Below are 16951 nucleotides of genomic sequence, written 5' to 3' on the forward strand. Positions count from 1 at the left end.
ATTACTATTATCTTCTGTTCCCTTCTCCTTACATAGCCTATGCCTTCATCGTTTGATTTTTTTGTTTGTTTGTTTATAAAATTAATCACAGCTAGCAGGGTGGAAATCACTTTGAGCCTCATGAATGACATCCAAGAGATGGGAAAGGATTAGTTCTCAGTTGCTGCCAGTTATAGCGCCAGGTGGCTTTTTCTGCAGTGAAGGTGTTACCGATAATCCCATTACATTGGTACTAAATCTTGCAGACATCAAAATTATCACCAAGGTTCCTTTTCATCCCATCCTTTCCAAATGACTGGAAGTCGCTTCACCTGAAAGAAGTCAAATCCACATGCAGCTGCTGTTTTAGCAGCCAGCGGACTCCCTGAGAATGCCAATCGTGATCCAATTTCGCTGTGTTGGTGGCCCCCTATTCCCTGTCCAATAATACATCTGTTAAAAAATCCTACAGCTACAAATCAAGTTTAATCCTACCAGAGACCTCATGTTGGTCTTGTCTTCCAAAAAGGCAGCAGGTTTTGCCGTCTATCTCTGCTAGCGTCTGGGGAATACTCTTTAAATCCCAGCCCTACTTAGAAGAATAAGCTAAGGATCACAAAACATGACCTCAAAAACCCTGATATGACTATATTCTGACCCAGAGGCATTCATTCTAGGTGAAGATTAGAACTTTGCATAATAAGATTACACAGCAAGTGAATGATATCAAGGGACTATCCATATGCAGCCGCCTGGTTTTCTATAGACAGCCTGTGCTCTGCAATATGCAGTGCAGACGAAACAGAGCTTGGTCTTTCTAGCTGAAATAAAATAGATTCACATAAATTAGTTGGCCATTTCCAGATTCCTAAATCCCCTATTACATCTTTTATTGACAGCTCCTGTGAGGATAGCACAAATGGTATTCTCTTTGTATTCTTTGCTTCTGTAACAATCACACTGAGGGAAATGTACATAGGTTGTCTAGAAATTAACATCTTGTTTGCTGTAATCTTGGATTACAATTAACTGTGTACATAATAAAATTAGGAAATCAATGAGAAGATTTATCATTTCCAGATAACCAATGGCATTGCGTAAGACAGTTTAACATATGGTGCCAAAAATTTAAATACAGGAAAACTGAAGTCGCAGCCAATGAAAGCGTAGCTAAACAAATTATTGCACTTGATATTAAATAGATTTTTCACGATAATAAAAAATTTCCAGTCACATTTGCTTTATATAATGCTTCCTAATTCTCAATTTTCACTGAATATTTAGTGATAGTTTATCAGTTTTTCCTTAGCTAACAGAAACTCCTCTCCTAACGTTCTTTGCTTCTAACCAGACACCTTTCATCACACGAGGTAATCCCATAACTTGCACCATCTCTTCCCCAAGGAGTTGCTCTGAGATTATTACTTAAAAAAATCCAAAAACCCAAAACAAAGAAAAACTGCACACTGACTAGGCTATTTAAGTATTTATGTTTGAGCTGTTATTAATATAAAATTATTCTTTTAAAACTTCTGCATTAATGTTACATGTACTAGAATAGTGAAGGGTGCGTATCATGTTTATTGGGAAAGATTCTTCCCATATCAGATACACAACTTAAAAAATATAAAATGTTTTAAATATTCCAATTATAATCTGAGGATTCCAAACATCTAAAGCAAAACAAGGAACAATTTTCAAAAGGTCTTTCTGTGCAGGGAGTCAGGCAGAACTTGATTTTTTATTTCTGGCTGTTGGTTTTCTCTAGAAGAAACACTGGATTCAGTCTGGCAAATCTGAAAAAGCTTGGTGATATTCTGGAAGGGAAGATTATTTTCCCACATTATCTCTACTAGGCACTGACAGTTTGTCTCCAACAAGCGCTCCTTCATCTACTGGTCTCAAGCTGACAAGGAGCTCAATCCTGCAAACAAATTCACATAAAGCAATCCTCTGGTGTTAAACAACGAGAGACTACCTACATAAGAATGAGCAATTTTTCAAAACGGATTTCAAGTAGTTCTCACTGGTTCTATTTACCTTTGGGAACCAACTCCTAACAATCTCACAACCCTGTATAAAATGCTGTATTAATGGTCAGATGCATTCCAGGGCTTCTATCTTCCTCTGCAGCTCTATGCACTCTTTCCTGAACAGCGAAATACAAATAGCTGAGCAAAGGCATGGTCGTACATGGCGAGTTTGAGCCTTTGAGGGGTGCTGAAATACTCACTTAGCAGTTTCCTGTAAGAATGTCAAAGTTAGGACAAATGCCAAAGGTCTGACAGACAGCACAGCCACTTTCTGGTGACTGAGAAAAATACACCGTGTCTATGTGACAACAGTCAAATAAAAGCATATAGCTCAGAATACAGTTATCTTAAGTTTCAAAAAATTCACTTGAGACATAGACATGTAAACATTTAAAATTAATTTTAATTAAGACAAAGAGTTACAGGTCCAATTTTCAGATTAGGCACTTAAAATGTGCAACCCTCCAGAAACTAAAGTTGTCCATGGCTCACATGTCCCCTGCACTTCCCAGCGCGGACGCACCTTCTAGAAGCATGCAGGTATTTTTGGAAGTACTACTCAAAGCAGTGAATAGAAGAGGGGTGAATAATTCCCCTATGCACTGACAAGTAAAAAGGCTGTTTACTTAAAATATTTGTCATTACAAAGAGGATTGTTTCCTGGTAAAAAAAAACCAAAACCAACAAAAACACCACAAACAAAACATCCTCCACATAAAACAAAGCAACCTATTTATATACAGCATCAACAAGACTGTTCAGAAAGAAATACAAGTGTCTTAATCTTATGCCCAGTGTTAGTCTCAGATTAGAATGCCATCACTGAAGCGTGCTCCATAGTGGTTTATGAAGACAGAAATCACACAGTACGAGATCTTAACACAAACAGTAAATCAAAGCTATTACGAAACATTTGAAAAACGCAAGAGCAAAAACAAGACCAGTTTCAGCACTGCCAGAAAATATGACAACAGTAACAAAGAATCTTTCTGTCCATTCTTCATCAATACTTCCCAGTTATGAGCATCATCTTCTAATGAAGTATCTTATGCATACTGTGCATTAAAAAATATGTTAAAAAACAGGAGAAAGGAAACACACGGTCAGCTAAAAGTGAGCTCAGTATTTACATTTTCAAGTTACCGGAACAGAAGAAAAATGCAAATCAAGTGCTTGTCGCTGCTATTATTCTACAAAAATTTTGATGGCTTTCCCAAATTTTTAGTTATGAAGTTCTAAATACACATGTACACAGATTCAACTACTTATTTTTTCATAGCACAAATTGTATTTCATGTGAGTTTACACAGTAAAAATAAACTGTAATCAGTACTTTTTCTCATTGCTCAATAAAATTTTATTAGTTATTTCTGAGCTGTTTTCTGTATAAAACAAGTTCTGTAAGTTCTTCCCCGCTTACAGATACAAGTATTTTAAAAAGTTTCAAACATCAATAGATGAGTGCAATGATATTCAGTCTAAGTTAATCCCCAGACATCCAAATCCATGAATAAAAATTCATCAGTTTTAAATACACTGAGCCTATTAAGCAAGAACAAAAGCATATGCACAAAAGAGCTTTTAATATATTTCAAAGCCCACAAGAGCCGTGGTCTCATTAAAATTATAAATTACACAAACATGGAATAAAGATTCAAACTGCAGTGCAGCTAAGCAGATTACAGAAAACCCCGCGTTCCATATGATAACACACCATGGCCCTCCCAGATGGGGGCTTGGAACAAAAAGGCCATCACTGCAGCTAGGGAAAACCTCCTTGTGATCTCTGGTTTCTGTTCAGCAGATGACAGCCAAATAATATGTTGATTATTCTGTTTGTGCTGCTAAGCTTGTAAGATGGAATAAAAGCGATATGATCTATTGTGAACTCAATGCTAATGTGTTGCTCCACTCATAAATAATATACTGAATTTATTCTGAAACTATCTTTTTATCTGAGTTCCAGGTTCTAAATGCATGAACTAAAATAAAAAGCCAGCATAAACTATTATTTAATTTGATGGTTTAACGTAAAAGATACAGCTGACACAATAATAAGTGAGAAAACTGACTACTTAGTGAATCAAGTAAGTAGAGGTGCCTTTCTCAAAATTAGCAAATGATTATATGCTGAGGTACAGAGTACCTGCGCGACACTGAGAGCACTCCAGCCCCACAAACTGCATTATCACCGGTACCAAACAGATTACCAAGAAGGGCCTATATGGCTTATTTTACCACAGATAACCACCCCAAATCCAAATTTCAAATGAGGACACAAGTACTTGTAAAACAGAAAAATAGTACAGAAACAATCATTGTATAACTTCACTAATATCACATCTCCCTGACTGAATTGCTTTCTTAGAAACTGTTTAAGTTTTTAATAAGTGATCAGATTTTATTTCATCCGAGTTTACTAATTTGGCTTGCCCTTTTAAAAGGAAAAACAGGGACTGGTCATACAGCTCCTTTCACAAATATTGTGTACATGCTGAGAAGACCGATGATCTTCCTAGAATTTAACGTTCGTGAATTTTGTCTTTTATGCCGGAAATGTTAAAAATTCTGTAAAAAAAAATCATTGCAGCTTGGCAATAGCATGAGAACATCAAGACCAAACACTGCTTCACACTTCTTGGACCAATGGAAGCACAGCTGATAGAGAAATGGTGGAAACATGCAGCTCCAAGAGTGTGCAACAGCTTTCTCAGAAACATAAAAAGGTATTTGAAGGAAGCTCCATTAGCTTTCTTCCTTTTTTAGGGACACAGAGACAGCTCTAATTCACAGAAATAATGAAAATATGGAAACTGAGGAGGCATTTCGATCAAGTACACGTAAGTCATACGACTAAAAATTCAGATAAATTACTTCCTCCAGAATGAGTCCTCCATTGCAATGAAATAACACATATACATTATTTTCATACAAAAACAATAAAAAGGTTTCAACAATTGCTACCATCACAGCACTAATATCTAGGCCAGCAAAAGCTAACTCGAGTCAACACAAACTTCAATGCATTACTGAGTAGATAGTAACTTGAGAACCACAAAGGTGATTGCTTAGGTAGCCCTACTCCTAGATACATGCTCCTGAAATGGGATTTCAGCAAATACAGCAGTTTTGGCATGGAATTGGCAGGCTCAGTACAGGAGATGGAAGAAGCTGAAGCCATTGAGATAAAGAGTAATGGAAGTTTGCTAAAATACAGCTTGGCTACAAAAAAGCCAGATATTCAGTGTTTTCTGCTTTTTTCATCACAATATTATTCCAAATTTGGAACAATGTAAGTTTTCTTAAGTAGCCAACAGTGGATCTGGCTTTTTATATTTAAAGTGAGTTTTACTAGATTGCTTGCTTGTGTTTTACCTAACTTTATAATTCACAGGGAAAAACCTAAATTTTAATTCTTGCCTACTTAAAGTCCAAAATGCGTCTTTTCTTCATCTACTTCTCAATGATCTAATTAGTTTACCATTCTAAACGAGTTCTTACAACAGTCATGTCTTTTGAAAAGCAAGCAAGACTTCCGTCCCTCTGCTCAGAAAAGGTACAGTTACACAGCTCTACAGAATTATTTACAGCAGCACATCTTGGTTCATCCCCCACTCTATGGATGGTCATGATGCTGTGAAACTAGACGGAAGTCCATCGAATGCACCTGAATGTTCCTATGACTCTGCAGTATCTTGTCCTCAGCAAAACCTGAGGGTTGTACGCTTCTATGAAACCGCTGATCAACATCACTACTTGGGAAAGCCAGAACTAGCGTCAGCCTGAGCTGGGCCAGTAACTGTACCACTGTTCACAGTGCTATATACATTACTACATCTAGGTCCTTGTAACACACCTGTATGCATTTCAGTTCAAACACTGGTCTTTTGCATGTCTTTATCAGACATGCAAAGATTGAGTAGTTCATAAATATAAGACAGAATGGGCAAAAAGGGTGGGGAAACTGCTTGTTAGAGGATACTAGACGATCTGAAGTGACTTCCATGCTGGCAGTGGCTGAATAACCAAGCTAGCATTAACCTACCTGTCTGGAATATCTACGGAAGTCACAATGATCAGAATACATTGTTGGCCAGTACACTGGAAAGGTGAGATTGCAAGTTTGTGGGACTCACCAAGAAGTTGCATCCTTACAAGTAAGCATGCCGGCAAGGAGTCCCATCTCTGCTGTCATTGAGGTTTTGAGATTTATTTTCAATTAACTGTCAGTTCATCATTCTACCACAGAGTAAGAACTTTCTGAATCTCATCTAGCATGTCTGTCATTACTTCAACAGATGCCAGAGCCAGCTGTTGAAAGCTAATCCGAAAAAGTGTCAGCAATACAGATTCTACACTCCAGCACAGTAGTCAGAAGTTACTTGTAAGCATAAGAATAGTTAACATTTCCTTTATATAAGAGGGGAGGTCAGACAGGTGGGGCTGTGCAACTAGAAGACTAAAGACCTAGATTTTGTTTACTTTTAAATTCAGAAACTACTGCAGAAGTACTTCTTGTTGAAACATTACTGTTTGGTTTTGGCTAACATTATAAGACAGGGAAAATTCTTTGTTATGAAAACTCCCTAAAAATATTTCTGCAAGCAGAGATGAGCTACAATTTTAAAAGAATTCTGAAGGTGATCAGTTAAATCTTTTCTGGCCATGGGGAGGCCTCCATTGCTTTGCCAAAGCACATCACAGGTTTCAGGTCTCACAATATTGCAGAGATGATGGACAAAAAAGCTAAATCCAAAAAAGAGCACTTTCTATAAAATCCCACAAGGTAGATGAGGAGCAAACATTGCCTGTATTCCAGCACCTGCTGATACTGTAGATTTGTAATAGAAGTAACAGTTGAAATTGGTTATTTGGAATAATGCCTTTGAAGACTAAAAGCGCTAACAACTTAGCAGAAAACATAACACTTTTTTGAAACCCAAAATGTGCCAATTCTTAACCTTTGTAATACCAACATGTCAGGAAAAAAATGCTATAGCAACTATAAATTAATTTCAGTGACACATATTTTTACAGATATGCAGCGAATCTTAGGCTCTAAAAGCACATGTAATAAGTTATTTCATACTTTTGCATAAACTGCACTAATATAAATTACATTCAAAAAGTCACAGCTATTAAACCTTTCATTTCCATAAATCATAATTACTTACATTATTTACCTGGCTTTAGAAATGCCTATTTAATGAAATATGTGCAGATACAATTGGAAGACAACGACGAAGACTGAAAATATTAAAGCATTTAAATTTTGTTTTTCCAGTTGAAACACAAAGTTTACTCTTCACCTCTTCCACAGGCATGCTGAAGTGACAAACTGTTTTATTCTCTGAGGGCAGCCATTTGTATTCAATATGAAATAGAGTCCTGGATGTTAAGCATCTGAAAAGGCTAGAATCAATCTGGCTTAAGTTCTAGTTTTTAAACTTGAAGTAAGCTTTATATGGACATGGAACCCAGTATGGAAAACATTACAAACATTACACCACTAATCGGCACGATACTTAAGACAGTACATTCAACTTACAACTCACTTTCAATATCACTGTTCTGCAGCTTTCAGTAATACTATACTGCACATTTGTATAATCTGAAATTACAGAAACATTAAATAACTTTTTAAAGATTTATTAAAACACTGTCTTCAGCACTTTAACTCACGTCTCCTAATTTCTTTGTTTCTATTTTAAAAGAGCTGTTTAAATTTGACACAGGTTCAAATTTTTATCGCTGTTGTTCAGTATACCCACAGGGATGCATTTAGGTAACACCCAGAGGCTTTCTGAAGAAAATCATATCATGTTTTATATAATATCATACAACTGGTATGTCTTAAACCCTCCCACTAATCCTCGCGTTCTCCATGGACTGATTGGATAAGTAGTCTTTAAGCTTTTTCATACTGAAAAAAAACCCAGGTCTGTCGGTGTCAGAACTTCCAGGATTAAACATTCTTTCCAGTTGTTGGCTCATGGCCTGAAGATCCTGCACTTTCAAACTTATCCCATTCTAGCTAGTTCAAAGATCAGGAAAATGAAGCCATCTTCTTTGCAGCCATAATCCATGACCCATGCTGTTAGATACTTAAGAACATCTCAAAAGCAAACTACCTTGTTTCGGCTCCCAGCGGGAGCTCAGCAGGGCACTGGATCACATGACTGCGAGCCCTACCTAGTCAGGTGACTCAACAGCTAATCTGATTTGGTGACTATAAAACTTTAATCAGTACAGTCTAATACCATCACATTCCAGAACTGATGAGGGAAGCAGCTTGGCGATGGAACAGCAAACACTAATAAGATTATGAATTAGAACTGCCACCAGGATGCAGTTTTCTAGTTCTCTATCCCCTACATAAATCCAACAGAAAAATATTACTCATCAGGCAGACATACGGTTTTGAAACAAAATGCACTGATGCGTTTTATTCCAAAATGGATAGCATTTTGCTCATTGCCACGGAAGGACAAGAGCATACACTGAATCTTATAAGGCACAATTAAAATGTAGCCAAAACATTCATTTGAAATCAAGGAAAATAGAATATGTACATCAATAACATAGTCTTGTTGAGAAACACTGCTCAAATACAGCCTCAGCTTGCATTAACTGGAGGTCCAAAGAGTTTACATCTGCAACCCACATAGGCTGCATGCAGTAAACAAAGAAAAGAGGCAATGACAGCCACAGCAGGTGTGTTTCCTCTTATCAAGCACAAAGTATCTAAAGCACACTTTAAGAAGTGCTGCTATTTTGGGGACACTAGGATATTCACCAAATCCGTAGGCTACAGCTTTTGAAGAGAAATGACAAACATACTTGCAGAAAAAATTCCAAGCACACCTTTTCCCAAATGTTTTGATTGCTCTCTCACTCACCCATTGTATTCCCTCCATTTTTTCCTTAGGGAATTCTCACCCAAAATCCTCTTAATCCATCTTAGAATCTGCATTTGGCATAGGCTAGTAGTTGAATTGGATCAGCAAGTTTACAAGAAATGGAAACCAGAGCTTGATTTCTTCATACTAGAGTTAGGATTTGCAGTTAAAATAGACATAAACATTTGATCAGGTCTACATGGTAATATGCAAGCAGCAAGAAAGAAAAGTTGATTATTCTACAGTTTAAGACGTCCCAATCTAGACACAAAGGTTTAAACTTCTCCATTCTACAATGAGCTGAGTATGACCGTAGTCAGTTGCCATAGCTCAGCAGACAACAAATAACTTACTAAGACATTTCCTGATCGCTTGCAATCATTTCCATGTTCTTTACTTTCTCTGCATTTCAATTCCATCCCTAGAGCAGGAATAGTAGGACTTATCTACCTACTAATGTGTATTTGAGGATGAGGGGTTTTTATGTAGTAGTATCTAGAATTACAATTCCCTCGGTCTTGCTTTCTGTCAGACAGCCCCTAGTGGGATCTTTTACAATGGCTGGAAATTAATCTTTTGGAAAGTGGACACGTGAACATAAGCAAACCTTTAGTATCATTCAAAGAGAGTGAAAAAGCTATTATTATTCCTGAAAATGAAACACCATTGACTTCAAAATAAAGAAAATTCCATAAAATTAGTTTGTTCTCTAATTGTCTGAAATGAAACACAGGTAAAGTCAGATGTTCTAAGTGGTGTTTTCATAAGCATATACTCACTTGTAAAACTTTATTGTATTAAAGAGTTAATTTTTTTTAATTAAATCTTTGAAAAATTGCTTATTTCCACCTGCTTTCTAAAGCAGTAGGACTTTAATGGTACCCATCATCTTAAAATGTGACAGAGGAAAAACGAACATCACAAACAGAATTACTGCAATACTTTTTAACGTTCAGTTCTTACACTGAAAAACTATTTCTACTTTTTTTTTTGTAGTATCTGAAAGTCTCTTCTGTTATAAGTTACAATCTAAGAGTTTCTCTATATTTCAAAGGATGTCAACTCACAAAATTTATAACAAAAATATCACTTTATTTAAAAATACATAGAAGTCTGAAATAGCTGCGAGGTTCACAGGGTGAGGTGAATTAACAGTTCACAGCCAGCAAGAGGTGGAAGGTTCAATTGCCCCCTCCCCACTGTGTGTATATGCCCCTTTCCTTATTGCATCAACTTAGCAATATAACACAAAATTAACCTGTTAAGAAAGTGGATAGATAGTTCCAAGTCAGATTAGTGGCTGAATCAGCTCAAGAAAGGATCTGACAGACACCAGGGTTTGTTGGAGGAAACCAGGTTGAGGAGGAAAAGGAAACAACACTTCCTCTTTCAGCAATGCTGACCTGTTAGATCAGCTCGGGAGATGTTGAGATTTCCAGTAAACTTGCACTTTCTGCAAGAAATTTTAATACCACAGCAAAAATATTCCCAATTGCAAAATGCTTTCAGAATCTGGGCTCCAAAATGAAAGAGGAAAAAAAAATTTAGCCTCTAGTTTTAATTCTGCTGTGGGAAAATGAGATAAGAAAAAGGAAAAAAAGGAAAAAAGGGTAAGAGCTACCCGTCAGAGAAATACCAAATGAGAAATGGACGAACAAGTGAGAGGGCTCAGCCCTGGATGTATATTTACACCTATTCTGTAAAGTTAATGCAACCTATATTAGTACATTTTACTTAAAAAACAAGCAAATAAATACTTTGTCTCATTAAAGTAACAAAAGGAAGTGTACTGCTTGGAATGGGGGGGGCGGGGGGAAGGAATCACTGAGACCAAGTACATGTAGGATATCATTTGATTCTTTTTCTGATAGGTAAGTAGTGGTGACTTCTCAAAGATATCTTCTTTGGGTTACAAGTATTCTATTTAAGAGTTCTCTATAGATATACTGCAATTTTTAATAGTGTTACACACATTTGCAAGCACTCACATCTGAAATATTTAGGCATCTGGACTCCAGAATGGCAATACAGCAAGAAATGGAAGAGCTGATGTGATGTTTTGAAAGTGGAGAACTCTCTGCAAGTTTCAGCCTCCTCACTCAATTATACAGAATTTACACCAGAGAATCCCACTAACAATAATGCATTCTTGAACTCTTTTAAAAGAACTGTGCATTACATTTTAAGCCTTTATTTTGTTAAAGTCCTTCCTATTCCAGATATTCACAAATCATTAGTCAGATCCTACAGAAATTACATTTAATACTATATTTATTTCCTGGCGTGTTTTTAAATGTGTCCTTCAATATTTTTTTTTCCTCTAAAGACAAATACTTCTAACATCCACTGGACAATGATCTACATTTGAAACTAAATATTTATTATTCAATATTTCACAGTTTGGCATTAAGACAACCTCTTGATACTCATGATAAAGATCTTAAACTGTCCACTCCTTAACATGTAAAGAAGCTTGGTCAGCAGCAAAATTAATGCTATTTCACCAGCTAGGAAGACGTAATACTGAAACTTCATGCTCCTGAGCTTGAATTTGATATGAAGGAAAAACTTTGGTTCAGGATTGTTAACATATTGTTGCTCTTTCTTGCTGTTCATATTTAATATGGGTATGATTTTTTCCTCAATTAAAAAAAGAAATTAAATATCAATTAAAAACAACCACAGGTCTTCAAAAACCATGGTTTATAGCAATAACAAAAATCATTTATTGAAATCAAAGATGGAGAGTGGGGAATTATAACATTAGAGACTCATTAGTACATCCTGCTACGTGCGAATGTCTTCAAGTAGCTTTTGATGCATCTGAAACACCAACAGATTAAAAATAAATACACAAATACTTGTGACAGTGGCTCCCGCATAGGAATTTCTCTTAAATTCAGAGTACTATAACATAAAGTGTTGATTTACAAAGCAAGCATAATAATTTTTTTCATTAAGATAAAAAGCATTTTAATGTCTTTGTATAAAAGAAGAACAGCAAAGGAAATATCAAATTCAGATATTTCACCAATTTTTACATACACTCAGTCTAGGGCAGTTGTTTGCTGCCATGTACAAGGCCCCAGGCTACTGTCCATAAATTGCTAATAAAGAGTAAAGGACATGCTACTCTTCCAAAATACACAAAATAACTTTCTATAATATTAGTGACTGAATCAAAAATTAATGCTAATGAAGCACAGAAGTTACATTTCTCACGTAAAGCAACTTTTTCTGCTACAGTTCTTGGCTTATGGCATAGTCCAGAGCCATCATACTGATGCAAGATCTTGCTTCCAATGAGATGTCTTAAGTCGTACATTTATTACAGACCTGCGGTTATTTACAACCGCGTGAGGGACTCCAAGCATACTTGTACACTACGTTACATGCAGTTACTTAAATACCGTTAGAAAAAAAGAACGTTTTACAAATACTTTTTCCTTCCTGTTCACGTCCAGGCTCGCACACACGAAAAGCTTTTTTCGAAGGGGGTGACGCCGACGGTGCGGCACAGAGACGGGCGACATAACCCAGGGGTGCTGTAACCCAGGGCTTACTTCAAGCCTTACTGACACCTCGGGCACCCCAACCGAGTGAAGAAAGCGGGCTTTTCCCCGAGTCGCCGCCACCGGCAACGCACTACGCACGCCTTCGCACGCCGGCCCCGCACCTGGGCGGGACGAGGCCCAGCCGCCGCCTCCCGCCACCGGCCCCTCTCAGCCCCGGCCCCCGCACTCGGCCGGAGCTCCGAGACGCCCGCCGAAGCGGCACCCCGCGCCCTGCAGCCCAGCCCCGCCACACTCACCTGCCTGCTGGCTACCGGGCGCCCCAGCCTTTCCCCCGCCCCTTTAGCCCGGGACGTGCAAACAACGCGGTCTCCCACTGGATAGCGCGTTTCCGAAGCCGCTCTCCCATTGGTGGAGAGGAAAGGGCTTGATTCTTCCCGGCGTCCCCTTGCCCCTGTCAACCCACAGGCAGCCGAGATGGCGGCGCCGGCGGCCGGCGGTGCGGTGCGGGGCCGCGGGGCCACCAGCTTCCAGCGGAAGGCGGCGGCCGGCAGCCGCCTGGCCGCTGTCGCGGGCACTCGGCCTTCCGTTCGCCACGGGCAGCTGCTGCTCTCCAGCGGGCTCCCCTCCCTGGACTGTGTGCTAGGTTGGTGGGGAGCGGGACCTGGGTGCTGCCCTCCCCCGCCCGGCGGCCCTCTCCTTTGCTAGGCCCTGCCTGTCATTTACCTTCCGTGACCCCACAGCTGCTCCCGCAGGCTTTTACTCCCTCCCCACAGTTCCCGGGATTGGGGGGAGGATGGGGGGGGAAGAGGAAGAGGCAAAGCAGGATCCGTTTCCCGCCTTGAGCCCCCCCGCCCCCGTGTGAGGAGGAGGGAGGTGGTCCGGGCAGGTGCGCCTGCTTTGCAGCCTGCTTGCAGAGAAGATTGCCATTTACCGTTCATTTAAATCCGGTTAACCACCTTTCTAGAGTGGAAAGCTACTCTGTAAATTTACTTAGTAACACATTCCTGTCATATTTCAAACTGTCATAGTAAAGGGTCTGAAGTTTTCGGTTTTGAAAACCATATTTCCTGAATTAACTCGAAGTTGAATGTGGTGTAGTTCTGGTTCTTCAGTACACCAATTTTTAGGATGCATTTTACCATAAGACTGAACTCTCAGTGTGGCTCTTCTGTCTTGCTCGCCACTGCTACTTCATTATAAATGCTATGTTTAGATACATTCCACTGATGTGATGCTGTTCTTACTGTCTGTGAATCTGCTTTTGCCTACTGTCAGTGTCAAGATGCTAGATAGTTCCTTGGACTGATCCGTTGTCACCATTGCTATGTTATAATCCGTGCCATGAACTAGGACCATTTACTTGGACTGGGAGCTAATTCATTTCATGGGTATAAACAGCATGTTTTATCTGTATGCATTAGGGCTGCGTGATCCTTTTACTAACTACTGATACGTTGCAGTACATCTTCAGTGTACATGGATGGGACTACTTTTAGGTGAGGAAGGCTTGACTTTAGCTTTGCTCAGTCATCCCTGGAGGAGTACATGGAATATAGGAATATATAATTTTTCTTTCTAAGAATATTCTCTATGAATAATGATAAATATAAAAGTTGTATCCATTCTATAAAAAAGTTTTTGCAGCCTGTGTATCTTAAGGAGAATCACACTTCTGTATCTTTTCTGTCTGTCTGTCTGTTTGGTAGGGAACATCTGCATTTCCATCAGGGATTGGCATCCTTGTGGAGAAAGCTCTTCCTCCTTAAGAGAGAAGTATTTCATTAAGTGAGTGTAATTTGTGAAACCCTGTGGTTGCATAAATATAAAATTTGCATTGAATATTCCAGTTCTTGTTCCTATTCTGTTTTATAAACAGTGAATTTTGCACAGCATGGGTCAGAAGATGTAGACGGTTCCCATGGTGGCAATCCCCTAAATGTCCAGGCACTGGCTAACATAATTAGTGGTTTGTTATGGAAACTGGGGAGACTTCTTCCAGTAAATCCAGGATCCCTTCTAAAATACCTCTTCCTTGTCTTTTGAATATTCAGTAGTTTCCTGACCTTAACAAGTTTTACCCTTGAACATCAAGAAAGTTCGTCAGCCCTAGGAATAGCAACTTTTGAAAATACTTTTACAATGTTTTTTGGTTTGCGGCACATTTGAATAACTGGGAAACCCTATATTCCTGTGTTAAATCTTTGCTAACCTCCTAGCCCTTAAATCACTGATTTCTGGAGGCTGAGTGGGTAGGCCAGGAAAGACTCATGCCAAACATGCTGTACTATAATAAATTTCCATTGATACCAGGTATTAGGCATTGTTGGAGACAGACCGCCCAGCTAGGTGGACCTGTACGGAATCATTGATTTTGGAGGCTGGGGAGGGGCCTTAGGAATTCATCTACTGCAACCTTAAAGCAGGCTCTGCACTGAATTCAGAGTTGGTTGCTCAGGGCTTTGTCCAGTTGAGTCTTGAAAATCTGCAATGGCAGAGATTTCACAGCCTCTCTGGACAACCCAGTCCAATGCCTAATTATCTTTGTAGGGAATTTTCTTTTTCCTTATATCCATTTGGAACTTTTCCTGTTTCAATTTATGCCTGTTGTTTCTTGCCCTCCCACTCTGCACCTCAGCAAAGAGCTCAAATGTCTTCTCAGTAGCTTCTCTTAGGTACCGGCAGGCTGCTCTTAGGTCTTCCTCTCTTCTCCAGGTTAAACAAGCCCAGTTCCTTCAGCCACTCCTTGTGGGTCATTTCCCCCATCTCAGTGCCCCTCTGCTGGACTCACTGAAGTTTATCTTTACTTCTTTCATGTACTGAGGGGCCCAAAGCTGGACGTTGTATCCCAGATGTGATCTAATGAGTGCTGAGTAAGGGGGAGTAGTCACATCCCTTGACCAACTGACTGAGCTTCTATTGATGCAGCCCATTATGCTGGTGACTGCAGAAGTATTGTACTTGGTCTCTTTCATGTCCTTTTTGGGTTTGTGTGGAAATGCTTCATAAATGTCTTGCAGAATGCTGTTTATGTGTTTCTTAAAGAATGCTGTTACTTTTTTTCTTTCATCTTGTCCACTAGCAGTTAAATAATTGACTGTACAAAATATTTAATTTTATTGTCACCAGGGACTGAGGACAAACCTTTTTGTATAAATTACCAATGGAAGTTACTATAAACTGATTTAGTCTGGTATTTTTCATAGGCATATTTTTAATGGTCACCAGGCATAGTCTTCCAGCTCTCATGCTTTGGGCTTGGATTTGAGTTTGCCTTGTTCAGAAGGTGCAACCCAAATATGGTATTATTTGCCAGACAGGAAGATATAGCTTATGAATAACTGTGAGTAAGGGAAAGCATGGTGTTATCAGACACAGGTCTAATTAGAAACTTTTGAAGGGAGGAAAAGGCAGAGGATATGTGGAGGAATTTCTTTTACCCTACACTGGCTGATTTGTTACGTTATTTGTGATAGCTAGCTCTTCCTTAATAAATGCATTTCCTTTCAAAAGGAAGTGGTAGATAAGTGCTGGATTTCAAATGCCACATTACCATTAAGGTGCTTCTTGCATCTCCAGGCTTTATATTCAAGTTTATTTTCAAGGTTTATAGACCATATATGCCTGATTTGTGCCGAAGCAGTTCTCTGTAATAAGCTGTAACTATTGTGTAATATAACCATCAAGTGCTTGGTATTGAATGTTTTGTTTCAAGCTGCTTGAAAAAGGTCACAGATATGCTTTGAAAACAATCGGGACACTTCTCAAGTTGCAAAGTTTGTTATGTTTCTGTCCCTAAGGCGTTAAATCTCATTGCTGTAGGTAGCAATGCAGAAAGTTACGAGTCTTGCTTAGTTGTTTACATGTAGTACTGCCTTAGATATTGGCAAAGAAAAATTAAAATGGCAAAATAAGGAAGAATTACAAGTTCACAGCAGTTTTTTTAGGAAACTTGAAGATTTTACCTCTTCCTTTTGATTCTATCAACGTTTCTGCTACTTTTTCCTGTCGTCTGTTTTTTGCTTAATTTACTATTATTGTTGCTCATTGTAATATGAATATGTAACCATGGTGACTGCAATAGTTTTACATTCCACCTAATAGAATACACTTGTTCAAACCGTTCACTACATCTGATAATGTAAAGCAAATCCTCTGACCTGAGTTTGCCTTTAGCAACAAGGGTATGTGCGCATATGTTACAACTCTGACTTGTAGAAAGAGACAGTACAAATGATGATCTGAAAATATAGCTTGTGAGAATTTTGACTGTGCTGACATACTGTTTGACAAACAAATTCTGTCTTGTGCAAGCAATTTAGAAGCAGAAGAGACACTACTGCTGTGGTGGCTACAAGTGAGCTTTTTATAACCAAGATTTTAAGTCCTTATTGCCATGAGGCAATACATTACTTATGGCTGTTTTCATAGTACATCCTTTGGGTTCATTTGCATTTATTTCCTGAACAAATGAAATGAAACAAAAATTGGTGGATTAGAACATGGGGATTTCATGAGTGACTCTTAA

The 16951-nt window shown here is 38.7% G+C and overlaps 2 protein-coding genes across 4 annotated transcripts in view; one reads left to right on the forward strand and one right to left on the reverse strand.

Annotated features, from left to right (window-relative positions):
• IMMP1L (inner mitochondrial membrane peptidase subunit 1) overlaps positions 1-13173 on the reverse strand; it is a 37087-nt gene extending 23914 nt beyond the window's left edge. Inside the window, exon 1 of one of the 2 annotated variants that reach the window (XM_072863734.1) lies at positions 13150-13173. The gene's annotated coding sequence lies outside the window, so the exon portion shown is untranslated. Of the gene's footprint in view, positions 1-12722; positions 12790-13149 lie in introns of those variants that run through there. The other variant, XM_072863733.1, reaches the window with a different exon arrangement.
• The window catches only part of ELP4 (elongator acetyltransferase complex subunit 4), a 153724-nt gene continuing 149649 nt past the window's right edge, over positions 12877-16951 (forward strand). For both annotated transcript variants that reach the window (XM_072863731.1, XM_072863732.1), the window contains exon 1: positions 12877-13069. In XM_072863731.1, the coding sequence (XP_072719832.1) occupies positions 12901-13069 (169 nt within the window). In that variant the 5' untranslated portion in view covers positions 12877-12900. The remainder of the gene's footprint in view (positions 13070-16951) is intronic.

This window comes from Ciconia boyciana, chromosome 6 (genome assembly GCF_034638445.1).
Source record: "Ciconia boyciana chromosome 6, ASM3463844v1, whole genome shotgun sequence".
NCBI lineage: Eukaryota > Metazoa > Chordata > Aves > Ciconiiformes > Ciconiidae > Ciconia > Ciconia boyciana.